Below are 27,279 nucleotides of genomic sequence, written 5' to 3'. Positions count from 1 at the left end.
CTATTTAAAGTTCTCAGTCATGTCATCACTTTGACTAACTATTTTTTATTTTTGTGTGTATACGTTAAAATAGTCATAGTTTTTTGTCTTGGGACTACAGATGTAAATTAACAACTATAATCTGGCTCATTTACAGTTAATAAATGTAATTTAAACTTATATATGTGCGTTGTCCTGAATAAATAAATACATTTGAATTTTGAATACTGGCCCTTCATTTAGCCTATTTGGTAATAGGCCTATACCAATATTTTCCATATTTTCATAACTCCCACCCTGTCCATGAAGGAATGATGACAGTAATATTGTCTGAGGGATGTACATTTCTTTATTGTCAAGTTGTATTAACATTCACAACATGTGTACCAGTGTAATTGTGCATTAGTGTCTCAACACGAAGCAAACTGTTTTAAGCATTTCATAAACAGCACATTTCTGAAATTCTATACCACAAAATGGTTCAAGTTGTTCCACAACACCAATTTAAGCTAATGTACCCTAACGCAGAAGGATGGTAAAAAAAAAGACATACCATATTTTTCGGACTATAAGTCGCAGTTTTTTTTCATAGTTTGGCCGGGCTCCAGTGCGATTTATATGTTTTTTTCCTTCTTTATTATGCATTTTCGGCAGGTGCGACTTATACTCCAGTGCGACTTATACTCCGAAAAATACAGTATGTTTTTTTCATTGTTATGTAATGCTACTGAATTGTTGAAAAACTTATTCGGGTGTTACCATTTAGTGGTCAATTGTACGGAATATGTACTGTACTGTACAATCTACTAATAAAAGCTTCAACCAATCAATCAAAATACTAGTAATGCTAATATATTTTTTTGAGCAATTCCTACTGAACATTAGCAGCTCCTTTTTTTAGAAATGAAGTGTTAGCTTGCAGGTCTACTTAACACCAGTGTGCAACATAGTGCTTATGTCTCTGTGTCGGAGCACTCTCCTGATGCCAAGCATTTGCGGAGAATCTTTTGGTAGAATGGAGAGAAGACTAGCTTATTGAAGTTGATGAGGTGACTGAAGCGAATTGCAAGTTCTTTCAGTTCCTTGTTGACTGGTGCGAGACCTCCAGGCAGAGGAGGGTTCTTGTGTTGACCGGACTCAAGGAATGCCAAGAGGTAGGTCTGAATCCTGGAGTCTGCAAGAGGGAAAAAAGGATAGAACAGTCACACAACTTCCCTGTTCCACAGAAATCCCAAACATTTTCCACATTAACCTGCATGCTTGCAGCACAATATACCAAGTCAAATTCCCTGTGTGTTAAAAATAACTGGCCAATAAGGCTGATTCTGACGATGCATGACATTATCAGTGCCAGTGCATCTATACAATCAGAGGCGTCAAAATGTGTTCTGTCATTTAAATGTATATATTATATATACAAACAACAGATGATGTGGTCCTGATGGCTTCATCTGGCCAGGATCTTCAGCTCTCACTGGGTCGGTTCGCAGCTGAGTGTGAAGCGACTGGGATGCACTCTTAGAAATAAGGGTTCCAAAAGGGTTCTTCTACAAGGGCTGAGGTTCTAACTGGAACCATTTGCTTCTGAAAAACCCTTTCCCGAAGAAAGGGTTTTTCAAGGGTTCTTGGTAACGCTAATGGTTCCAGTAAGAACCATTTTGATCCAGAGAACCCTTTAAAACCCCTTTTCTGAATAATTGGTTTTAAAAGGGTTCTCACTAACACTAAGGGTTCCAGTAAGAACTATTTTGATCCAGAGAACCGTTTTTGGAAGAAAGAGTTCTTCAGGGATTGTTGAAAGCATGGGTAAGATCCTGTGTCACCAGGGACATACTTCCTGATAACATTTGCCAATAATGGTGCAAAATACATTTCCTTGTGACTACTGATACAAATACTTTTCATATACAATTTTTTTGTTTATTTTAAAGCAAACTCTTCTTCCCCAGATCCTGTTGATCAAACTGTAACATAATTGCCCATCTTGGGATTTGAACACCTGCCACCCAGTCTAAAGTCACTGGCAATAGTGACTGAGCTAACCAGCTGGCTGCCTTCAGTCATTAGGTCCACCATACTAGTCTATTACCTTACACCTTCTGATCAGACATACAAATAATGGCAGTCCTATAACTGAAATGGTCTGTTACCAATTTATTTCCACAACCATTAATTATAAGAAAGCAAGATCTTCATCAGCAAATCTTGTTGACTCAGGCAAAGATTAGCTGTGACTGGGAGGACCATTTTTGAAATCTGCCTTGACAACTGCTGTCTGGCTGGTGATTCCGTTTGAGAAATAGCTCAGTGATTTAGGAGCTGGTTCTTGGTGCCAAAGAACCTGGGTTCAAGCCCTGACAAAGGTGGTGATGACAGCTCCTGAAAATGCCAGATGGTCTTTGTGAAGCAAACATATACATTTTAGAGTCATGATAGATTAAACATCAGTTATTAACTTATGGAGCAAATCGAATCAATTAAAAAATCAAATTACCAATCCATTCTGTCTAGATGCAATATGTGTATTTTCAGATTTTTGTCTTGATAACTGATATATTTACAGTGGTTTCAAATCTGCATGCACAACAGTGAATGGCTTAATCAATTTGTGAAGCCACTGTTGAATTGTCACTTGCCAATTAGCTCAGCATGATAGACCACAGTCTTTGGTTCTATTGTTGTGGATTTTAGCCTCAACTGGTGCAAAAGGAACATTATAATGTCAACTTTCTTGCCTTCCTGTTCTCCTGTTTGTTGCTCAGAATTGCCTTAATTTGCCAAAAATCGCCCGGACCCGACCCATCGCTGCGCAGCAGTTATAATTGTGTTTTTTAGTTTAGTTACACTACTCCCTTCTTCAGGAGGAAATGACACACAGCAAAGAACTAGCAAGGTGGTCCCTGCAGCAAGGATATAACCCCTCTTTCTGGGGCATCTAAGTGAGCTATACGACTCACTGGACAAATGCTTTTGAAAGTTTGTTACAAATCAGGTGATCTAGGGATACAGTTTGAAGTTGTGAGTTCAAGGCCTGGTTGATGCAGAGTGACCATGTTAATGCATACTGAGGTGATGTGTGGATTAGTGACAGACAATTTAAAACATATCAAACACTTATTTTACAGACAATTTTACTCATGTATTTGTCTCCTCCTCATACTTTTCCATGATCGGCCTCATCCCATGGCTGCTGTACCCTGCTGACTGGCTTAGTCGAGTTGTGAAGCTGCATATAAGTTCATTGATAGACAACGGTCTTTAATGTCAGAGGCCAAGCCTTAACTGATGCAAAAATCACACTGTAATGCTGACTTTGAGGCTACTACATCAGGGTTTGTTGATACTGGGAATTGAACCCTGATCTCCCAGGGGAAAGGGCAAGGTTTGGTGTGTTGGGCCAGGGAGCTGGCATGATGGTGGCTGTCATGTGTGAGTTAAGAGCTGGTTGCTCCATGGATTGCACCACATGGTCTGGTCTTTCCTGCCTACAAACCAGGTGTGACATACCAATAGTGATTACTGTGAACAGAACAGAACAAAGAAGAACAGGAGAGAGAACAGAAGAAACTTCCGAGAATCAAGGTGAGCTAAATATAATATCTTATTTCAGCATGCTTGACCCTAGCTGAGGACTTTTATGGGAAAAGGTGGACTAAGCATTTGTTTTTTGTTATGTTTTGTTCGTTTGCTTATTTCTTTGTTTTCTTGTAGAAAACAAACAAACAAATTGTATTGTGGACAAAGCTCTGCTGAGAGCTGCCATAACAAAATAGGTTACAATATATCTGTACAATTAATCTGAAATCATCCTAAAAAGGTTATCGTAGTTGTTATTTTAATGAAATAATATAGTATAAATTGTCAATGTTAGAAGGAGCTTTAACGTTGTCGGTAGCGGCGTTGCGGTCGCCATCTAGCTCGTCTTTGGAGGGATGGGTGGGCTGGTGAGCACCATGGATCTAATACATCCATGTTGAGCACACACTAATGTGCGGGTAGGAGGAGCAGGGAGACTGGGCTTGAGCTTGGTCTCCAACATAGTGGTAGCAGAAAGATAACACAAGACGAAGGTTACAGAGAGGATGATTCTTCGATATTATATAACTTTTTAAAAAACATGTACACCTCATCTTAATGGTTACCTCTTACTATATTGCTTGTCATTTTTCTTGAATGCATATAGGCTCAGGAGAGTGAAGAATGTAGAGAGGATGAAAGGAGCATTGAAGCTCATATCAATGAAATGTCTACAGAGATGCTTAAGGTACACCCAGATCTGAACTCTTTAAAGGAGAGAATGAGACGAACCTATGCATACCGAAAGACCTTCATGGCAACTGCCAAGGCAGAGGAAATCATCGAAAAGTTTCCCGCACTGAAGCTTCCTAAAATAGTTGGTATCTTCAAGCATTGAATTGACCATATTTAATTGTATGTGTATTATTTCATTTATGATCATCAAGTATTTTGAGATGACACTTTTTATCCCTCCTTACAGCTTCTGTGGGAGATGAAGGAGCAATTCCTTGTAGAAGCTGATCGCAGAATGGTCACAGAGCTGGATCGAATGGCAACGAAGACGGTTCAAAGAGCATCTATGTGTGACCTAAAGGACTGCTGCCAGAGGGCAATCAATGCCTGCCTGGATGATTCAGTAAGACGAGGTATCTATAGGAGCCACAATCTGTATTTCTGAAAACAAAAAATATTACAGAATATTTGTATTTCCTCAGGACTCATTAGGGATGCAGCAATTCTACTGCTGCCTTCCATTTTCAGAGAGGACTCATCCTTTCTATACACTCTACTGGAGGTAAATACTGCATTTAAGGTCAAGATTTAGGAATTGGTACTATCCATATTATGGCAACATTGAGTCATTTTGCTGTTTTCACGGCAGGTTTTATTTACTGACATGTATCTGTTTTTATTGCATAGGAGCCAAGCGTGCCTACTCCAGCAATCATGCTCCATAACACACACGAGGGGAACCCTTTGCAGGCACAAAGGATAACCCTATACCTGGATGGTATACAGGTTTTGACTGAGGACAGCAGCATGGACATATCATATGCTATGAGTGCATTAATGTCACTCTATTTTGTTTTTGCTGTCCAGTACCCAAAGGAACTGAGAAAAACTCTTATTTTCATTGAAAGATTTGTGTTGGGGATCAAGGACCACAGTGTTGTACCCATTTCAGTGAAGAGACTATACAACTGTGTCGGAAGTGGGGAGTAGTGAGTAGATGTGTTGCAGCATGGGATTTCATGCTTTATGTTCTTGTTAATGGTCAAATTCCTACTGCTGCCCTTTGTTTGTACATATTGATTAAAAAAATATCCCTTATTTAATACATATTTTGGACCAATACATTTTGTTTGATTTTGGCATAGTGATGTCTCTAGATTTCCATTATTGTTACAATACGTAACATTTTGAGTACTTATTACATAACACTGAAAAGTATTTCAACATTATTTAAATCAATGTGAAAACTTTGTGGGATTCCCTCACTTTCTCATGATTCTGTTCCACTGTCACAATTAGTACATACAGTATGTACACTGATTCTTTTCATTGGACCATGCATTATTTTATTGTTTGTAGATAGCTTACAATAAGGCACAGTAAATGCAGTAAGTGCACCTTGGATTGATTGAACTAAAACTATTTTGTGTCTCTTTCTGCCATGTCACCATTGCTGGAGATTTATTTACACAAATTCACCTACTGAGGACAGCATGATGTGTCTGGCCTGTCATGTTGCTGATTCCACTGGACCTATGCTGACTTTTGACCTGTTCTCCCCTGGGACCTACACAGCCTCTCCTGTTTTGTTGGACTATCTTTAAATAAATGTTTTTCTCATTAAAATGTTTTGAATGTTTGTTCAATGTCAACATGATAAATGACCACAATATAATATGAACTAAACTGATCTGTAGAATACAATATGGTTTTTTATAGAACCCTCAGAAGACAAGACGGTTATCGGTGAAAACCTTTGAAAAGGGATGCTTTTAGAACCCCCTGTGTCAGGTCTAGATGAAACCCTTGAAACATGAAAGAGTTCTTAGTGGAACTCCCTGTGTGGGTTCTAGATGAAACCCTTGAAACATGAAAGGGTTCTTAGTGGAACTCCCTGCATGGGTTCTAGATGAAACCCTTGACAAACGAAAGGGTTCTTAGTGGAACTCCCTGTGTGGGTTCTAGATGAAACCCTTGAAAAACGAAAGGGTTCTTAGTGGAACTCCCTGCGTGGGTTCTAGATGAAACCCTTGAAAAATAAAAGGGTTCTTAGTGGAACTCCCTGTGTGGGTTCTAGATGAAACCCTTGAAACATGAAAGGGTTCTTAGTGGAACTCCCTGCGTGGGTTCTTTGTAGAACCTCTCATGGGGTGTTCTGGGTGGAACCTTACACACACAGTTCTAGGTATAACCCTTCATGTTGGGTTCTAGGTAGAACCCTCCAAAAGGGTTCCAGGTGGAACCTTTATAAAAAGGTTCTACCTAGAGCCAAAAAGGGTTCTCCTACGAGGACGAGCCGAAGAACCTTATATGGTTCTACTTAGCACTTTTATTTCTAAGAGTGTGGGAATCAGCACCTCTAAGTCCCAGTCCATGGTTCTCGCCCGGAAAAGGGTGGAGTGCCATCTTCAGGTTGGGGAGGAGATCTTGCCCCAAGTGGAGGAGTTCAAGTACCTCGGAGTCTTGTTCACGAGTGAGGGAAGAGTGGATAGTGAGGTCGACAGGCGGATCGGTGCGGCGTCTTCAGTAATGTGGACGCTGTATCGATCCGTTGTGGTGAAGAAGGACCTGAGCCGGAAGGCAAAGCTCTCAATTTACCGGTCGATCTATGTTCCCATCCTCACCTATGGTCATGAGCTTTGGGTTATGACCGAAAGGACAAGATCACGGGTAGAAGCGGCCGAAATGAGTTTCCTCTGCCGGGTGGCGGGGCTCTCTCTTAGAGATAGGGTGAGAAGCTCTGTCATCCGGGAGGAGCTCAAAGTAAAGCCGCTGCTCCTCCACATCGAGAGGAGCCAGATGAGGTGGTTCGGGCATCTGGTCAGGATGCCACCCGAACGCCTCCCTAGGGAGGTGTTTCGGGCACGTCCGACCGGTAGGAGGCCATGGGGAAGATCCAGGACACGTTGGGAAGACTATGTCTCCTGGCTGGCCTGGGAATGCCTCGGGATCCTCCGGGAGGAGCTGGACGAAGTGGCTGGGGAGAGGGAAGTCTGGGCTTCCCTGCTTAAGCTGCTTGCCCCTGCAGATGGATGGATGGATGGATGGATATAAACGACATCATATCTGTGAAAGTTCAATGGTTAGGTTGCTTGAATTAAGTTAATTATTCAATTAATTAATCATCAAAAAAGACTAACTACACCCCATTTCAAAAATGCAAAATGGTTCGTTCCGCCTGGATAGCGGAAAACCCAGCATAAAACACTTAAAAGTCAACACAGTTTTCATAAAGTTATCAAAGTTCATCTTCTAGCATTCACCCACAGTGCCAAACATTTGGGAACCAGGATGAAGTGTTACAAGTAAAAATAAAACAAATATCTGGCAGCATAGGAGAAAGTTATGTACAAGTTTCACTTTTTTATCTATCTCATTGCACTTGACTGTGATGCGTTCAAAGACACGCGATTAGATTTAGAAACAGGGGCTTCACTAGTTAAGACAGCATTGATGCATTAATAAAATAATCATGACAATAATTATGTATTATTATGACTCGTATTATCCTCTGACGATAATCACTACTTTACACTTTAAAGTAGAAGGAAATTTGACTTATTTATAATCATATTTAAGTGAATAATGACAGTTTTTATGATTATTTAAAATCGTATGCTGGTTGGTCACTTTTTTGACACTTTTTTTTAACAAAACCAAATTATTTAGTTGTTTTTTTAATCAAGATTTATTCTAAATATGTTAATCCTATCTTTAAAAAAGTAAAAAACGTAATTTGGGTTTTTACATGTGTTTCACAAAGCTAGTTTTAACCAATTCCATGCAATAATTTGTACCTATTTTAGTGCATGTAAACATACCAAATATGTGTATAAATTGTGGCGATGTTGGGTTTGGGAGCCACCTGGGGCCCAGAATTTGGTGCCTGTGACTGTACGATACTTGTCAGACAGGGATGATTGCTTACAACACAACTATAGGGAACGTGTCAGAATCACATTTGCTACCAGCTGTTAGAGCTCTGATACTACAAATGTGCGCTTCATTCATGAAGGGTGTTACAAAAAAGATAAATTACAATAATACATAATGTTGGATATAGAAAACATACAAACCCTTTATTTATTGAATCAAAAATATTGAAATTCAATGATTTGGTGCAATGGCAAACAGCTAAAATGATGTATAAAGCAAACTATAACCTGCTACCCAAGAATGTTCAGCAATTCTTCTCAACAAGAGGAAAAATATAACCTTAGAGGAAAATATAATTTAAAACATTTGTATGCTTGTATAACACTTAAAACCTTTAGCATATCCGTATGTGGAATTCAATTATGGAATGGATTAACCAAATCGTTAAACAAAGTCCCAATATGATTCAGTTTAAGAGACTATTCAAACTACAAGTGTTCACAAAGTACACAGAAGAATAAAGTAAAAGTACCAATGTCACGCACACACTTGGTGTGGCGAAATTATTTTCTGCATTTGACCCATCACCCTTGTTCACCCCCTGGGAGGTGAGGGGAGCAGTGGGCAGCAGCGGTGGCCGCAACCGGGAGTCATTTTTGGAGATTTAATCCCCTATTCCAACTCATGATGCTGAGTGCCAAGCAGGAAGGTAATGGGTCCCATTTTTATAGTCTTTGGTATGACTCGGCCGGGGTTTGAACTCACAACCTACCGATCTCAGGGTGGACACTCTAAGCACTACGCCACTGAGTAGGTAATAATTATGATGAACATCTTGAACCCTTTTTTTTTTTTGAGATAAAGATTATTTACGTATTTAATATTTGTTGACTTGCTATGATATATTATTTATTTATTATTTATTCACTGTTCTGTTACAGAGAACAATGAAATGGGATAAAATTGCTATGGTATGAAAAGGGGTAGGATTAAATTAGCTCGGCTTCTTCCTACTCCTTTTCGGACGTGCTGTAATGAAACAACTGAAAATATGTGATGAATTACATTGTATCGTATGCATGTTCGAAATAAACTGAAACTGAACTGAACTTCCAAAAGTGGAAAGTTATTGTCGACTTTGCCCCCTCACCATTGAGTGCTCTTTGTACAAACAAACAAAAAAATGTATAGGGGAAAGGAGCTTACTTACCCATCAGCTTGCGGACTGTGTTGTCCGACTGGATAATGGCTGAGATTTGCCCCATCAAAGTGTTTTTCCGGTCAGTAGATAATGTGGCATAGCCATGTTGGCTTAAACATTGACTCAACTCCACGCAGAGTTTCTCCCCAGTCGTCGCTAAGGCCTCTTGCAGACTGAAGGACCTTGGAAAAGGCCATACGATATTGGCATGAAGCAACAAATCACAATTCTAGTACTACTAAAAGTATGCAAAACACATGTTTGATTTTTTTTTAAACAGTAAATTGTAGCTATTTTGGGAAGACGGGATGCTCAAAATATAGTGTTATAAAACGCTGGCCAACACAATTATTGTGCCTTTATAAAAATATCAAAGCTTAGTTTTGATTGACATATCAATCAATCAATCATCAATCAAAGTTTACTTATATAGTCCCTAATCACAAATGTCTCACAGGGCTGCACAAGCCACAACGACATCCTCTGCTCAGATCCCACATTATACTACTACGACATACTACATGTTGGTATATACATTTCAAATAAATGCAATGACGTTTCAGATCATTGCAAATATCAGGCAAAATAATAAACCTATATTTAAATGAATACCATGTAAAACTCTAAAGTTGTTTGCCTCTTAAGTTGTATAATACATTCACCTTTAAAGGCCTACTGAAATGCGATTTTCTTATTTAAACGGGGATAGCAGGTCCATTCTATGTGTCATACTTGATCATTTCGCGATATTGCCATATTTTTGCTGAAAGGATTTAGTAGAGAACATCGACGATAAAGTTCGCAACTTTTGGTCGCTGATAAAAAAAGCCTTGCCTGTACCGGAAGTAGCAGACGATATGCGCGTGACGTCACAGGTTGTGGAGCTCCTCACATCTGCACATTGTTTACGATCATGGCCACCAGCAGCGAGAGCGATTCGGACCGAGAAAGCGACGATTTCCCCATTAATTTGAGCGAGGATGAAAGATTCGTGGATGAGGAAAGTGAGAATGAAGGACAAGAGGGCAGTGGGAGCGATTCAGATAGGCAAGATGCTTTGAGAGGCGGGTGGGACCTGATATTCAGCTGGGAATGACTAAAACAGTAAATAAACACAAGACATATATATACTCTATTAGCCACAACACAACCAGGCTTATATTTAATATGCCACAAATTAATCCCGCATAACAAACACCTCCCCGCTCCTGTCCATATAACCCACCAATACAACTCAAACACCTGCACAACACACTCAATCCCACAGCCCAAAGTACCGTTCACCTCCCCAAAGTTCATACAGCACATATATTTCCCCAAAGTCCCCAAAGTTACGTACGTGACATGCACATAGCGGAACGCACGTACGGGCACGCGATTAAATGTTAGGAAGCCGCAGCTGCATGCGTACTCACGGTACCACGTCTGCGTATCCAACTCAAAGTCCTCCTGGTAAGAGTCTCTGTTGTCCCAGTTCTCCACAGGCCAATGGTAAAGCTTGACTGTCATCTTTCGGGAATGTAAACAATGAAACACCGGCTGTGTTATCCGGCACAACAGTCAGGGGGTGCATTCTACGGCCGGGGTGCGTTATCCGGCACAACACCTGCCGCAATACACCGCTTCCCACCTACAGCTTTCTTCTTTGCTGTCTCCATTGTTCATTGAACAAATTGCAAAAGATTCACCAACACAGATGTCCAGAATACTGTGGAATTTTGAGATGAAAACAGACGACTTAATAGCTGGCCACCAAGCTGTCCTAAAATGTCCTCTACAATCTGTGAAGTCACGCGCAGGCGTCATCATACCGAGACGTTTTCAGCAGGATATTTTGCGCGAAATTTAAAATTGCACTTTAGTATTTATTATTTAGTATTTAGTATTGGCATGTGTTGCAATGTTAAGATTTCATCATTGATATATAAACTATCAGACTGCGTGGTCGGTAGTAGTGGGTTTCAGTAGGCCTTAAAAGTAATTTACATCAAGGTCAAAACACAATACCCAACAAACTGTAAAGTTTCTCAAATTCTGGGACTTTACCATAGTGAACATTTCAATGATTTAAAGAGCAGGGGTTTTCAAAGTGTGAGACATGCCTCCCATGGGGGGTACCAGAGCACTTCAATTGAGATGCAAGATGGGTTGGCATTGGCGAGTAAAATATGACAGAATCCCCTTTGAAAACTGTAGCTAAGCCTTAAGCGGTAGGCTTTGTTAGTGACTGGTAGTCACCAACAAAGACCAGTAGAGGACTCTAAGGTATGGTGTGGACAAATGACCTGTTCTTGCTGCAGAACCTACATGGCAGATTGATTGATTGATTTAATTCCTTTTGTACACAGTGAGACTTAACCTGCACAATTAAAGAAAGTTATTGGAAGAAACTGACTAAGGACAGCACCAAACTCGTTTCAATTAATTTAATTAAATGCTCAGGGTTTTTTTGTTGTTGCATGAGATGAAGTAATATACTGACTAATAACCTTTATGTGGAGAGGCATTACAATAATGGCTATTGCCTTATTGGGACAGATTGTTTTCCTGGTTGCGTGTTCAGGGTAATATGGAAAAAACAATTATCTAACCCTACAAGATCCATCCTTTCGCAATGAAATTCAACCACTTCCCGCAAATTATGCAGCCTTGCAACTTTGTCATTTTTCTCCAACAGAAAAATGTGTTCCCCAAATGTGAACGTCAATTGTCCAACATTTCAAAATAAAAGCATGCCTTTAAAATAACACTGTTATACCACAGTTACGTGTAAAAATGGCAGCAAATGAAACTTGTAACAGGCCCTGACGTGGGACCTGAAGTGGAGAAGAGAATCCCTGCTTTACCAACTGACTCACTGAGACGGGATTGCCACCCTGCTGGTAAAACGGAAATACACTCCAAACAAACTGTAATTGTTAATTTAAAAAATAAAGACTCTTAAATACAAATACATTACTCATTGTGACACACCAGGGTGTCACGGTTACAAAGAACACTTAAAACATTAATAATAAATTCATAAAATAGCAAGCTGATGCAAAGTTACTGAAAAATAAGCCTCAAAAGAACTTTTGTGGCAACGTTTAGAAAAATAATAGGCCGCGACAATGGTATAAAAAAGCATTCAAAATCATGAAGGGAATAATAATAATATAAAATCCTATTTAGACTTTACATGCATTTTTAGTCAGTAATCTCTCTCACTATCTATTCAGTCAAAAACATATAATAATATTTGTAAAGTTTAAAGCTATCAATCAAAGTTTACTTATATAGCCCTTGATCACAAATGTCTAAAATCCTAAGTTATACTCACGGAGTGTGCATGTCGGCAAGCATGGCTTGAACAGTGATTTTAAGCGTCTCCATAAGGCCCGGAAGCCCCGAAATGGCTTCCCCTGTGGTAGTATAGACGATGAGTAGCACAGACGACAGCATAACTAATTGTTCGAGAATCTGCTGCATTTCCTGGAAGCGAGCCTGATCCATCAGCATTGTCTAAACAGGGAAAAACAAACTCAGAAAACACGTTTATGACAAGAATCAAGGCCTGAAAGAAACTACACTTGGGTGTTTACCTCAGGAAAGGGTTCTGCGAGGTGGTTCCACTTCAGTAGTCGCAAATATGCTTGATTATGGACACTTGCAGGGAGGAGAGACGAAGGACCAGATGATGCAGTAGTGGAAGAAACCTCTCTCAAGTCCTTCAATGTGTCCTTGATCCATTTCTCAGTGTAGTCTAAAGCATCTGAAAAAAAAATGAATGAATGGTTTTAAATTACATTAATGCTATTTAGATAATTAACATGATTATGTTTTAACTGCACCATCAGTTAAACCAGGGATGCCTAAACTTCTTGACTTGGGGCCGCATTGGGCAAAAACTTTTTGTCTGGGGGCCAAAAGCCGACAGCATGTAAACTAACATATACATATACATATATATATATATATATATATATATATATATATATATATATATATATATATATATATATACACACACACACACATATACATATAATATATACCATATATACCTGTATATATATATATATATATATTATGTATACCATATATACCTGTATATATATATATATATATATATATATATATATATATACATACATACATACATACATACATACATACATACATACATACATACATATATATATATATATATATATATATATATATACATATATATATACATACATACATACATATATATATATATATATATATATATATATATATATATATATATATATATATATATATATATATATACACACACACACACATATATTCATATATATATATATATACACACACATATACATATATATACACATATATACATATACAAACCCCGTTTCCATATGAGTTGGGAAATTGTGTTAGATGTAAATATAAACGGAATACAATGATTTGCAAATCATTTTCAACCCATATTCAGTTGAATATGCTACAAAGACAACATATTTGATGTTCAAACTGATAAACAATTTTTTTTGTGCAAATAATCATTAACTTCAGAATTTGATGCCAGCAACACGTGACAAAGAAGTTGGGAAAGGTGGCAATAAATACTGATAAAGTTGAGGAATGCTCATCAAGCACTTATTTGGAACATCCCACAGATGTGCAGGCTAATTGGGAACAGGTGGGTGCCATGATTGGGTATAAAAACAGCTTCCCAAAAAATGCTCAGTCTTTCACAAGAAAGGATGGGGCGAGGTACACCCCTTTGTCCACAACTGCGTGAGCAAATAGTCAAACAGTTTAAGAACAACGTTTTTCAAAGTGCAATTGCAAGAAATTTAGGGATTTCAACATCTACGGTCCATAATATCATCAAAAGGTTCAGAGAATCTGGAGAAATCACTCCACGTAAGCGGCATGAATAGAAACCAACATTGAATGACCGTGACCTTCGATCCATCATACGGCACTGTATCAAAAACCGACATCAATCTCTAAAGGATATCACCACATGGGCTCAGGAACACTTCAGAAAACCACTGTCACTAAATACAGTTGGTTGCTACATCTGTAAGTGCAAGTTAAAGCTCTACTATGCAAAGCGAAAGCCATTTATCAACAACATCCAGAAACGCTGCCGGCTTCTCTGGGCCCGAGATCATCTAAGATGGACTCATGCAAAGTGGAAAAGTGTTCTGTGGTCTGACGAGTCCACATTTCAAATTGTTTTTGGAAATATTTGACATTGTGTAATCCGGACCAAAGGGGAAGCGAACCATCCAGACTGTTATTGACGCAAAGTTCAAAAGCCAGCATCTGTGATGGTATGGGGGTGCATTAGTGCCCACAGCATGGCTAACTTACACATCTGTGAAGGCACTATTAATGCTGAAAGTTACATACAGGTTTTGGAACAACATATGCTGTCATCTAAGCGCCGTCTTTTTCATGGACGCCCCTGCTTATTTCAGCAAGACAATGCCAAGCCACATTCAGCACGTGTTACAACAGCGTGGCTTCGTAAAAAAAGAGTGCGGGTACTTTCCTGGCCCGCCTGTAGTCCAGACCTGTCTCCCATCGAAAATGTGTGGCGCATTATGAAGCGTAAAATACGACAGCGGAGACCACGGACTGTTGAACGACTGAAGCTCTACATAAAACAAGAATGGGAAAGAATTCCACTTTCAAAGCTTCAACAATTAGTTTCCTCAGTTCCCAATCGTTTGAGTGTTGTTAAAAGAAAAGGTGATGTAACACAGTGGTGAACATGCCCTTTCCCAACTACTTTGGCACGTGTTGCAGCCATGAAATTCTAAGTTAATTATTATTTGCAAAAAAAAAAAAAGTTTATGAGTTTGAACATCAAATATCTTGTCTTTGTAGTGCATTCAACTGAATATGGGTTGAAAAGGATTTGCAAATCATTGTATTCCGTTTATATTTACATCTAACACAATTTCCCAACTCATATGGAAACGGGGTTTGTAAATTTGAATGAATGTGCATAAAAGTTCCTTACTAGGTTGTTTGTCCAGAAACCCCTGGAACTTATTCCTCTCATATTCAACTGACTGCTGCATCAGATGAGGCCTAATGCTGTTTACAGCAAAGTTAGCCATGTCCAACTTCATTAGGTCCAATAGTGAGAAAATAGCCCTAACGGGAAAAAAAACAAAAACAAGTCACATTAAAACGAATGCACTTTTATAATCTAATATTGGTTTCTGGGGCACATAAAAGTACTTTAGTCTTTCTGTGTAATACAAAAATAAACAGTGGTGTTAGTCTACATAAAACATTCACAAGCTGTCGCGTGCGCCATATTAAAGCATGGCAATTTTAGCTAATCAGAAGCATTTGCGGAAAAGATCAAAAACCTTAAAGGGGATCTATGATGAATTTCATCTTTTCTGATGTATTAATGTTGTTACAATGTTGGATACTCATGTTAAACAATTTTAAAGTTCATACATTTGGGCGTGGGCTTGCACACAGTTTTGGATGCCTCTGTTATGCTGTCTAGCTATGTTGTGATGTAAGAGCGAGGTGGACATACTTATTTACAAATTAAGTCAAGCTCTTAGCCAAACGGGGAGAAGCTCCTCTCCCTCTTTCTCGGGCTATTAGTAAACACAAAAAAGGTAGGATAAAGTATTATTTTCATCTAATCTTAGCATGCACACACTAATTCTATTCTATTCTATAACACCTACATGCGACATGCAGTGATATTATTTATTTCAAAAGCATCTTTTTTTATGCAGCTCTGAATGGATCAGTGAGAGTTCAGGTGTACCTAATTTGGTGACCTGGTGAATCTATATAATGTAAAGAAGCTTTTTTCAAGTGTCTGGAGAAAAATTAGCGGTGATGACTTCAAGATACGTATATATTTAAACAGTGCACATTTCCAAATGACAAACTATGATACTTTTGGAGAGGGTGGGGCATAGTTTCATTTGTAATCTGGAAACACCTCCTGAATCAAAGATCTTGCAGACAGACTCAAAAAACAGGTCATAGAAGTCAATGTGGAGCAAAATTTCCACCAAAGCATAAAATTTTTAATATAGACCACAACGAAATGTTTCAAAGGTGGATTAAAATCATTATTAGGTCCCCTTTAATGAATGGAGGCTGACGGATGGCAATCACGTGTGAACTGACAGTAGAGTTACTTCTGAAAACCTAAATAAATCTAAATGATTATTTTCTAAATTTTATATCGACATTAAACATAAAAAATAATAAACCAAAACTTAAAAAAGACATGACGAATTGGCTCCAAAAAGATAGTCATTGTACATTAATCATCATACAAGATATGAGGAGACTCAAATGCTGAAAAGTTCAAACTACATTTTGGAAAACTTTTACAAAGGCTAGTTATGCACATCTTTCAGTAAAAGTGACTAAGGAATCTACTGTGAGTAAGCAAATCTATACCTATAATAAACTATATTATGTACTGTGCAGAACTACATTCTACATTGACATACTTGAGCAGAGGCACAAAATCGGTGATCTCCTTAAGTTTACTGATTTCTTCATCCCTGCAAGGGGCACAGAGAGAGCCCATCATCTCAATAATGAACTGAGACAGACTGCCAATGTCAGGTGCTCCTTTTTCTGCCTGCTGCTGAATTAAAGCCAAATCGAGGACCTCCTGAATACGGGACCGCAGGTGACCATGGCCCGGCAGTAAGAAAGACAGCAACGTCTGCATAGAAATGATTAAGTGAAAGAAGGGATGAACAAATATGGACAACTAAAGAAAAAAGACACATTTAGTAATTGTGCCTACTGCATATTCTTATTTTATCTACAAAACCCAAAACCAGTGAAGTTGGCACATTGTGTAATTTGTAAATAAAAACAGAATACAATGATTTGTAAATCCTTTTCAACTTATATTGGGGACGGCGTGGCGAAGTTGGGAGAGTGACCGTGCCAGCAATCTGAGGGATACTGGTTCAATCCCCACCTTCTACCATCCTAGTCACGTCCGCTGTGTCCTTGAGCAAGACACTTCACCCCTTGCTCCTGATGGGCCTGGTTAGTGCCGTGCATGGCAGCTCACGCCATCAGTGTGTGAATGGGTGTGTATGAATGGGTGAATGTGGAAATAGTGTCAAAGCGCTTTGAGTTCCTTAAAAAAAGGTAGAAAAGCGCTATACAAGTACAACCCATTTACCATTCAATTGACAAGATATTTTATTGTTTGAACTGAGAAACTGAATTTTTTTTTGGCAAATAATCATTAACTTAGAATTTAATGACAGCAACACATTGTAAAAAAGTTGGCACAAGGGCATTTTTTACCACTGTGTTACATGGCCTTTCCTTTTAACAACCCTCAGTAAACGTTTGGGAACTGAGGAGACCAATTTTTTAAGCTTTTCAGGAGGAATTCTTTCCCATTCTTGCTTGATGTACAGCTTAAGTTGTTCAACAGTCCAGGGGTCTCTGTTGTGGTTTTTTAGGCTTCATAATGTGCCACATATTTTCAATGGGAGACAGGTCTGGACTACAGGCAGGCCAGTCTAGTACCCGCACTCTTTTACTATGAAGCCACACTGTTGTAACACGTGGCTTGGCATTGTCTTGCTGAAATAAGCAGGGACGTACATGATAACGTTGCTTGGATGGCAACATATGTTGCTCCAAAACCTGTATGTACCTTTCAGCATTAATGGTGCCTTCACAGATGTGTAAGTTACCCATGCCTTGGGCTCTAACACACCCCCATACCATCACAGATGCTGGCTTTTGAACTTTGCGCCTAGAACAATCCGGATGGTTCTTTTCCTCTTTGTTCCGGAGGACATGACGTCAACAGTTTCCAAAAACAATTGGAAATGTGGACTCGTCAGACCACAGAACACTTTTAAACTTTGCAGCTCGGGCCCAGCGGAGCCGGCGCCGTTTCTGGGTGTTGTTGATAAATGGCTTTTGCTTTGCATAGTACAGTTTTAACTTGCACTGACAGATGTAGCGACGAACTGTAATTACTGACAGTGGTTTTCTGAACTGTTACTGAATGTCACGGTTTGGTTGTAGCTTGCTGCGAGGTTTGTTTCCCTGGGATGCAAACGGACTACTCTGGACAAGGCGTGCAGGTAAAAACATGATTTATTTATCCAACTAACAAAACAAAGGCAAGCGTGCGTGCCTATCGCACGCAGAAGTTAAGGCAAAAACTTAGGGCAGGAAACATACACGACTTATGTGGCAAGGCATGAGGCAAACAAATGACGCCAGACTGAGCGTGGAGAGCAAGGTGACTAAATAGCTCTGATGAGTGGTTGACCGCAGCTGAGCGTGGGACCACTAACCAGAGGCAGGTGAAATTAATAAGTAGCAATGGTGACTAAGCTCAGGAGGTGCACAAACAGGAACTAAAGGAGTCCAAAACAAACAGAAAACACAAAACATGATCCGGACCACGGATCATGACACTGAGCCGGACCACGGATCATGACACTGAGCCCATGTTGTGATATCCTTTACACACTGATGTCGGTTTTTGGTGCAGTCACGGACATTCAATGTTACGTGCAGTGATTTCTCCAGATTCTCTGAACCTTTTGATGATATTACAGACCTTAGATGGTCAAATACCTAAATTCCTTGCAATAGGTCGTTGAGAAATGTTTTTGTTAAACTGTTCGACAATTTGCTCACGCATTTGTTCACAAAGTGGTGACCCTCGCCCCATCCTTGTTAATGACTGAGCATTTCATGAAAGCTGCTTTTATACCCAAACATGGGACCCATCTGTTTCCAATTAGCCTGTTCACCTGAGGGATTTTCCAAATAAGTGTTTGATGAGCATTCCGCAACTTTATCAGTCGTTTTTGCCACGTGTGCCAGCTTTTTTGAAACATGTTGCAGACATCAAATTCCAAATGAGCTAATATTTGCAAAAAATAAAGTTTTACAGTTCGAATGTTAAGTCACTTTTCTTTGCTGTCTATTCAATTGAATATAGATTGAAAAGGATTTGCAAATCATTGTATTCTGCTTTTATTTACGATTTACACAAGGTGCCAACTTCACTGGTTTTCGGGTTTGTAATAATCTTCTTGTTTTTCCCTCCAAAATGAAGCTTGATAAAAACACAAGATGGTCGCGCACTTCACCTCTTTCATTTCAGCCAACAGTTTGATGGCCTGCATGTACTGCGGTGGATCCTCCTTCAACTGAGCTTCCAGACAATCCCAGAATGCTTTTTGCATCATCTCCTTCACTCTGCGCTCCAAACTGTACAGGTAAGGAAGAGGGATTGCTTTATAGACTTTATAGAAAGTTGAATTCCAGTGTGCAAAAAAAACCATCTCACCTTCCTTCAGGAAACTCAGAGGGTTTAACTTGAAAAGTCTGGTTAACCACTATTTCATGGGCCAAAGCCATGTTGTTGACTCCCTTTGCTGTCTCCATTAACTCCTCTACTGACACAAATCTGGGGGGACTGGCTATAAAAGCAAGTTTAAAAAAGGTATTTAATTTGTACAAAATGAGTCTATGCTGTATGAGCTGTTACTCAAAAATCAAGCACTGGTAGTGAGAGGAGATCCACTTTTCCAACCCTACAATCACAAACACGATCTAAAACCAAAAACACACAAACATTGCGAAACAAACCAGCATAAAGAACCAAATTGGTTCAGTTCAACAGGTCAGAAGTGTCAAGCTCCTTGGAGTGATGCTGGACTGCACTCTATCCTGGTCAAATCATATCAGTGATATAGTTACAAAGATGGGAAGGGCTGTTGGTATTTCCAGGAAATGTGCTGCTTTTGTTGATTGACCTCTTCTTTGTCAGATTGTTAAGAGTTTGGTCTTGTGTCATCTGGATTATTGTTCTACAGTCTGGGCGTCTGCTGCAAGTGGTGAGATCAGTAAACTCCAGATTGTCCAGAATAGGGCAGCAAGGCTGGTTCTAGGTTGTTCACTAAGAACCAATGTTAACCAAATGCATGCTTCTCTTTCCTGGCTAACAGTGCAGAACAGGTTGTCAGCTAATACTCTAATATTGTTCAAATCAGTAACCGGTAGTAAAACTCCTGCTTTTCTCATGGCCCAAATAGTTTACAGTAGCACTATACATAATCATATTACCAGGGTGTCTAGTGAGGGGCATTTTGTACTCCCTCGTCCCAGGAAGAATGCTTTGCGGAAATCTTTTATTTATAGATCTGTATCGCTCTGGAATAACCTGCCTCAAATTCTCACCGGCACTGAAAGTAAACAGGTTTTTAAAAGGAGAGTAATATTTTATCTGAGTCTGTAAATTAGTTTTCTTGTTGATAATTTTTGTTTGGTTTTGTATTGTGTAGTTATATGTATATGGTAATTATTATTCTGTGACTGTAAAATGTTTACTTGTTTTCTTATTGATGCTTTTATTTGTTTCTGTATTGTGTAGTTATAATTATATGCTTTTACTTGTAATTGTATTGAGTTTGTGGACCCCAGGAAGACTAGTCGGTTGTTGTGGCAACCAGCTAATGGGGATCCTTAATAAAAATCAAATCAAATCAAATCAAATACAACTGGAAAATGCTGCAAATAGCAAATGCAGAAATCACACAAATGCTGCAGGAAGAAAAAAAAAATTCAAATGCAAAAAACACACAAACCCCAAAGTTAACTGCATGAGAGCATTGCTGCACGTTCACAGAAAGAAAAGTATGTTTTCCAGGCTACCCGGGGAGCCAAAACTTAGGAATGTCCATCTTTAAAAATCAGAACAGGAAGGTTAGTTAACTTTTTAAAAGGTGTGATGAAATGTGCAACTTTAGCTCATGTTTTTAAACCTTATTTGACATCTGAACATGGACATTTTACATGTTTGTTTTATCTATGTGCAGTATGAACACATACATCGTGCATTAAAATGTGCAATCAAGTCAACTGTGTTATATGCTTATAAGGTATGTTGAGACTTGAGAGGACAGAGTCGTGTAATGAAAGAGTATGGCCAACTCGGTTTCAGACAATCTCCTAAACGATTGGTCAAAAGGCACTAGGGATGTCCCGATCCAGGTTTTTGCACTTCCGATCCGATACCGATATTGTTTTTGCATTTCCGAGCCGATACCGATACTGACCGATACTGGCCTATCCGAGCATGTATTAAAGTTTAAAGTTATTTAGCCTACTTAGTTGTCAGAATCATGTTGAAAAGGGTTTTAGTACTCTTGATAACAACTAGCCAGCTGAATTAGGGGAGTTTGAATAATACACAATGGTTGGTAACAAGAAACTGACCTGTTTATTCAAGGATAAACACAAAATAGACAAAATTATACATGACAAACAGAAATGGCATCATTGAACTAGGACTGGGCGATATGGCCTTTTTTTAATATTGCGATATTTTAAGGCCATATTGCGATACACAATATATATCTCGATATTTTGCCTTAGCCTTGAATGAACACTTGATGCATATAATCACAGCAGTATGATGATTCTATGTGTTTTGATTGATTGATTGAGACTTTTATTAGTAGTTTGCACAGTGAAGTACATATTCCGTACAATTGACCACTAAATGGTAACACCCGAATAAGTTTTTCAACTTGTTTAAGTCGGGGTCCACTTAAATTGATTCATGATACAGATATATACTATCAGATATATACTATCATCATAATACAGTCATCACACAAGATAATCACATTGAATTATTTACATTATTTATAATCCAGGGTGTGGAGGGGGGCGCCGGATGTAAGTGTCAAAAAGACAGCCAAAAGAGTTTGATATGAGAATAAATCTAAAGTTAAAATATAGGGTAGAAATGCACCCATTTGCAGGAAATGTAGTCTTGATTTTCAAAATTTTCTTTCAAGGCTTGCATGTCTACATTAAAACATTCTTCTTCATACTGCATTAATATATGCTACTTTTAAACTTTCATGCAGAGAAGGAAATCACAACTAAAAAGATCACAAATTTTTTCATACGGTGTTGATCTGGAAATTTTTGCCTCTGCATTTTGATGGTGTGGACGTGTGGCACCGAATGGAGGTAAGCGTCTCGACAGACGTCACAATATTTGAACAATGATGACAAAAACTGTTTTCTCTGTCGTGTCCGTGTGTCGAAAATTGTTATGCGCTTATTTTTTTATTTGATTTTGTGCGTGGCATAGATTTGCTATGCGCAGAGGATGCTTAAACAGTGCGCAATTGCACAGGCGAGCACCTTAGAGGGAGCGTTGCTCGCACGGCTGCGCTAGCATCACAGCTAACGTTAGCCATGCTGCTACCTCTCTGCTCGGGGAGGGCGTATACGTATGTGACGTATGACGTGACAGTATGTGACGTGTGTAAGAAGGTGCACTTGCTGTCTGTGAGAGGGAGACACAGGAAAGAGTGAGAAGAGCCTGTCGTGTAATGCCAGCAGCTAAAAGCAACTGCGTGAGAATTCACAGACCTGTGGATGTGTTGAAGGTGGGCTGGAAAATGCGGAACGGAAATTACGGAGCAGCAGAAAAGTGTAATGTATTATTTAAATCGGTGCGTTGGAAAACACGGACCGGAGTTTTTTTTTAAACTGGATCTGGATCGGCATTTTCCCATGCCTTGCCGAAACGCAATTTTTGGCAAATATCGGCAGCCGATCCGATCCAAATATCGGATCGGGACATCCCTAAAAGGCACTCACGCGATAACAGGGCACCATGTTAGCAAAGCATAGCTATTTTAAGCGTACAGTAGCACCATGATTGAGGAGTGTAACTCCATACAGTACTGCCAAGTATAAGGTAGCGCAGATCCTCATGCTGGATAGGTGGCACAAGTTGGTCTTGTGTACATGCCATAAATGATTGTGTGAGCTCAAAAGAGTATAACATGTATTCAGTGTTGGTGCTAGGAATTTTCAAAATGGGGTCATCAAGTCAAAAAATGGGGTCCCGCAGTAAATTTTTGGGGTCCAACTTTTTTGTAAGCGTTTTGCAAACAAATGATAAATGTATGCATTATCCTGTTATATCTCACATTCTATATTGTGTTTTGGAAAAAGGTTGTCATAAACGTTACTTAATTCATAAAAAAATATTACAAAAGAAAACCCATTTTTACGCATAAGTAAATGTATTCAATTATAAACATTCATTCACTTTCTTCTTTCCTTCATGGATCTAAACCTTACCGCTGCCAGTATTTTTTTCTATATTTTCATTTAATAAGTTGTAGGTGTATTTATTTCAGTATAAAAGTGTAAAAAGTTTTTTGCTTCGGGCATGAAATGATGATAATGGTGTGCCAGGACATACATGCATATGACAAATCTAATTGATTATTCTCACCTGTATGTAGATCATCAGTCGTTTAAAAACCGCCACCTCTACACTTTCATGGCAAATAATGCTAACAAACTTAAAATTTTGCAAGTTAATTTCAATATAATTTAATACAGTGGCACTCAATGCCTCTAGCATTTCATATCTGGCTTCGTGATGGCCATAAGCTGTGTGTTCCCCTTTAAGTATGGCGGTATGTGGGGTGAGTGATGTGTGTAAGTAAGTGAGCAAGTTAGGAGAGGGAGCGCTAGCATGTTCAGGAGTGTTAATAGCAAGGTGGATGTCCGATTGGCTTTGTGGAAAACATAAATAAAGAGTTGTAACAAATCAACAGCCTCGTCATTCCGACCAAAGAGCAGAACTGTAGGGACCCAAATTGGAGGGTGTTTCTTGGCGCCTGGTGAGGCTGGATCTTTGAAAATCAGTTCACCCGGTCGTAAAGGTGTTCTTCTTCTTAGCCCGTATACATGGCGTGCAAAACATCTTTCCATCTTCATAAGTGAGCAATTTGCTAAAAAGTGGCTCCTGAAACCACTTTTCATTAAAGCTTCGCTTTTTGGGTTTATTGCTCGCCATGACGAAAACAATAACACGCGGGATTCCTAATGCCGGAAATGCAGTATTTGCGATCGGTAAAACTTTCGGCGACTCAAAATTTAAGAAATTGTACTGGAAAGTGCATTAATTTGAAGTCCACCATCCAACCATCCATTTTCTACCGCTTGTCCCTGGAGCCTATATCAGCTGCATTCGGGCGGAAGACGAGGTACACCCTGGACAAGTCGCCACCTCATCACAGGGCCAACACAGATAGACAGACAACATTCACACTCACATTCACACACTAGGGCCAATTTGGTGTTGCCAATCAACCTATTCCCAGGTGCATGTCTTTGGAGGTGGGAGGAAGCCGGAGTACCCGCAGGGAACCCACGCAGTCACGGGAAGAACATGCAAACTCCACACAGAAAGATCCCGAGCCCGGTATTGAACTCAGGACCTTCGTATTGTGTGGCAGACACACTAACCTCTCTCCACCATGCTGAAGTCCATAAATAATTAATTATTAATAATTTGACCCGGCAAATATAAACAAAACAAAACACAGACAGAAAGCGATAATCGGTAAAAAAAAAAGAAAAAAGAATCCGCGTCCGGAAGACGCGCGCACTTCCGGAATTTCGCCTTCTCCATCCATCCATCCATTTCCTACCGCTTATCCCCTTCGGGGTCGTGGGGGGCGCTGGAGCCTATCTCAGCTACAATCGGGCGGAAAGCGGGGTACTCCCTGGACAATTCGCCACCTCATCGCAGAGCAAGTACTGTACATTATTGTTATATTCCTTCATAAAACTACGGTAGTTTTTAGCAGTACATTCTATTGTATTGCTGTTATACATTTTTTTTTTGTAAGTTAAAATTGTGCTGTTTTGGGTGGGGGCAGGCAACAGTTAAAATGATTTTAATTCATTTCGATGGGCGACGTTGATTTGGGATACAAGTGTTTTGAGTTTATTTACACATGCAAACCAACATGTAGCACCAAACAATTTCGCTTTCCAAGAGTGTCGGAGCTTTTCTTACTGTCACTCACTCACACCACAGTAGAATATGCAACCAGGAAACAAAAACGACCCTAAACAGTTGTTTTTGTGGTTTCTAAAGAAGTTATTATGCTAATATTTAGATAATGATGATCTATGAAATAGTCATCCAATAACTGGCAATATCTAAAACGTATGTTATCTCTTTTTACTGTAAATAACTAGGGATGTCCGATAATGGATTTTTTGCCGATATCCGATATTGTCCAACTCTTAATTACCAATACCGATACCGATATATACAGTCGTGGAATTAACACATTATTATGCCTAATTTGGACAACCAGGTATGGTGAAGATAAGGTCTTTTTTGTAAAAAATAATAAAATAAGATAAATAAATTAAAAACATTTTCTTGAATAAAAAAAGAAAGTAAAACAATGTAAAAACAGTTACATAGAAACTAGTAATCAATGAAAACGAGTAAAATTAACTGTTAAAGGTTAGTATTACTAGTGGACCAGCAGCACCCACAATCATGTGTGCTTACGGACTGTATCCCTTGCAGACTGTATTGATATATATTGATATATAATGTAGAAACCAGAATATTAATAACAGAAAGCAACAACCCTTTTGTGTGAATGAGTGTAAATGGGGGAGGTAGGTTTTTTGGGTTGGTGCACTAATTGTAAGTCTTTCTTGTGTTTTTTATGTTTAATTAATAGAAGAAAAAAAACAAAAAAAAAAACGATACCGATAAAAAAAACAAAAACGATACCGATAATTTCCGATATTACATTTTTAAGCATTTATCGGACATCTCTAAATATAACAGTTACCAATATTGAAAACTTGACTTGCAAAGCATTCATTTGTCTCACATTTCGTCTTAAAACCTCCAAAAAATGTTCTTGAAAAAGACAGGTTGGTAACACTTTCACCTCCTTTCTGATTTAAATGCGTAAAAAGACAGAAAAACGCTGTTAACGCCAACACTGTGTATTGAATTTGGCAAGCCTCCACCCTTTAGGGGGCAAACTGAAACAAAGTCCCACTTTGGGGCACGTACCCCTGCTCTATACCATCGAGTGTGATTTCAGCATTTGCAGCATGTTTCCTTTGCATTTGTTTGATCTTGCAAACACGTATGTATGTAATTTCAGTATTTTCCATTTGCAGCATTTCCCCTTTGCATGGGTTTCATGGCGTCCATGTGTTTTTGGTTTTGGTTTTAAATCATTTCTGTGTTTGGACAGAAATTGTATGGCGTCTCCCACCATACAATTTAGACATAGTAGTGTTATTGCTTTGGAGGGTTGGAATTTGATCGGTGCTGATAAAAATAAGGTTCATGTGGAAATTGGACTATTTCTCACCTTGTGGAGTGTTTGAGCCTCGGTGTGGACTAGGGGTGTTTGTTCGGACCCTCTTCCTCACAGTCTGCTTTGGAGTGTCCTGGGTACTCTCCTCAGACTCCTTGCCTCCTCCACCCTCGACGTGGTCAGTTTCATTTGGCATGATAGCTACTCTGCAGGATGCCAGATAGCAGGTATAGTGACTTGTACTGTCCTAAATGACGATATTGTATGGTATGATCATCACTTTGGGGTACAATTCTGTTCCTAAGCGATGCAATAATAGTCAAAAAGAAAGTGATGGATTTCTGTCATCTTTAAGATGAGTGGCGTGACAGTGACGCTAGTGACACAAACGACACAAAAACATCTTTGTGATCGTATCCATGGCAACGTCACTAACCTTATTGGCAGATGTCTCCTGGAGTTCAAAATAGCGCCCACGTTAGCTCCAGACCACAATTTCGCAGCAGCAGCAACGACAACAACAGAGAAAATACGCAGTTATTTCCTCAAGTCTGCCACGGTTACACTAGTATGTTCTCCACGGCCACGCGACGTGTTTTATTCTTGAGAGACTTGTTTCATCCAGAAAAAGAGATATTTACCCAAATAGCATCCGTTTGACGTCGAACACTTCCGGGTTTGGGTGTGGCTAGCGTGACGTCACGCCCAAGTCCCTTCCACTCCATTTACTTCACCCTTGTCATCACCATCCATCCATCCATCCATCCATTTCCTACCGCTTATCCCCTTCGGGGT

The 27,279-nt window shown here is 39.2% G+C and overlaps 2 protein-coding genes across 8 annotated transcripts; one reads left to right on the top strand and one right to left on the bottom strand.

Moving 5' to 3' along the window:
* Window positions 1–305: 305 nt before the first annotated feature.
* Window positions 306–27,256, bottom strand: tcp11l1 (t-complex 11, testis-specific-like 1). 3 transcript variants are annotated; one of them, XM_061969812.2, is made up of 11 exons: window positions 27,126–27,256; window positions 26,921–26,938; window positions 26,539–26,690; window positions 19,641–19,773; window positions 19,441–19,561; window positions 16,798–17,018; window positions 15,318–15,454; window positions 12,889–13,058; window positions 12,627–12,808; window positions 9,317–9,489; window positions 306–1,153 (listed from the first exon to the last, which is right to left on the bottom strand). In XM_061969812.2, exons 1-11 carry the CDS (start codon window positions 27,134–27,136, stop codon window positions 933–935), a joined length of 1,539 nt encoding a protein of 512 aa, XP_061825796.1. In that variant the 5' UTR covers window positions 27,137–27,256; the 3' UTR covers window positions 306–932. The 3 variants fall into 3 exon arrangements, with proteins under 3 accessions (XP_061825796.1, XP_061825795.1, XP_061825797.1); XM_061969811.2 differs by having other exon boundaries at window positions 26,539–26,731; window positions 27,126–27,250; XM_061969813.2 differs by having other exon boundaries at window positions 26,921–27,162.
* On the top strand, window positions 1,582–5,850 carry LOC133612419 (uncharacterized). 5 transcript variants are annotated; one of them, XM_061969818.2, is made up of 5 exons: window positions 1,582–3,561; window positions 4,163–4,243; window positions 4,478–4,643; window positions 4,713–4,792; window positions 4,918–5,850. In XM_061969818.2, the coding sequence occupies exons 2-5, from the start codon at window positions 4,223–4,225 to the stop codon at window positions 5,218–5,220; spliced, it is 570 nt and encodes a 189-aa protein (XP_061825802.1). In that variant the 5' UTR covers window positions 1,582–3,561; window positions 4,163–4,222; the 3' UTR covers window positions 5,221–5,850. The 5 variants fall into 5 exon arrangements, with proteins under 5 accessions (XP_061825802.1, XP_061825800.1, XP_061825801.1 ...); XM_061969816.2 differs by having other exon boundaries at window positions 1,583–3,561; window positions 4,163–4,372; XM_061969817.2 differs by lacking the exon at window positions 1,582–3,561 and having other exon boundaries at window positions 3,633–4,243.
* Window positions 27,257–27,279: the final 23 nt, after the last annotated feature.

This window comes from Nerophis lumbriciformis, linkage group LG10, assembly GCF_033978685.3.
Source record: "Nerophis lumbriciformis linkage group LG10, RoL_Nlum_v2.1, whole genome shotgun sequence".
Taxonomy (NCBI): domain Eukaryota; kingdom Metazoa; phylum Chordata; class Actinopteri; order Syngnathiformes; family Syngnathidae; genus Nerophis; species Nerophis lumbriciformis.
The sequence above is the reverse complement of the archived record's forward strand: the minus strand, read 5'-3'. Positions and strand labels throughout refer to the sequence as shown.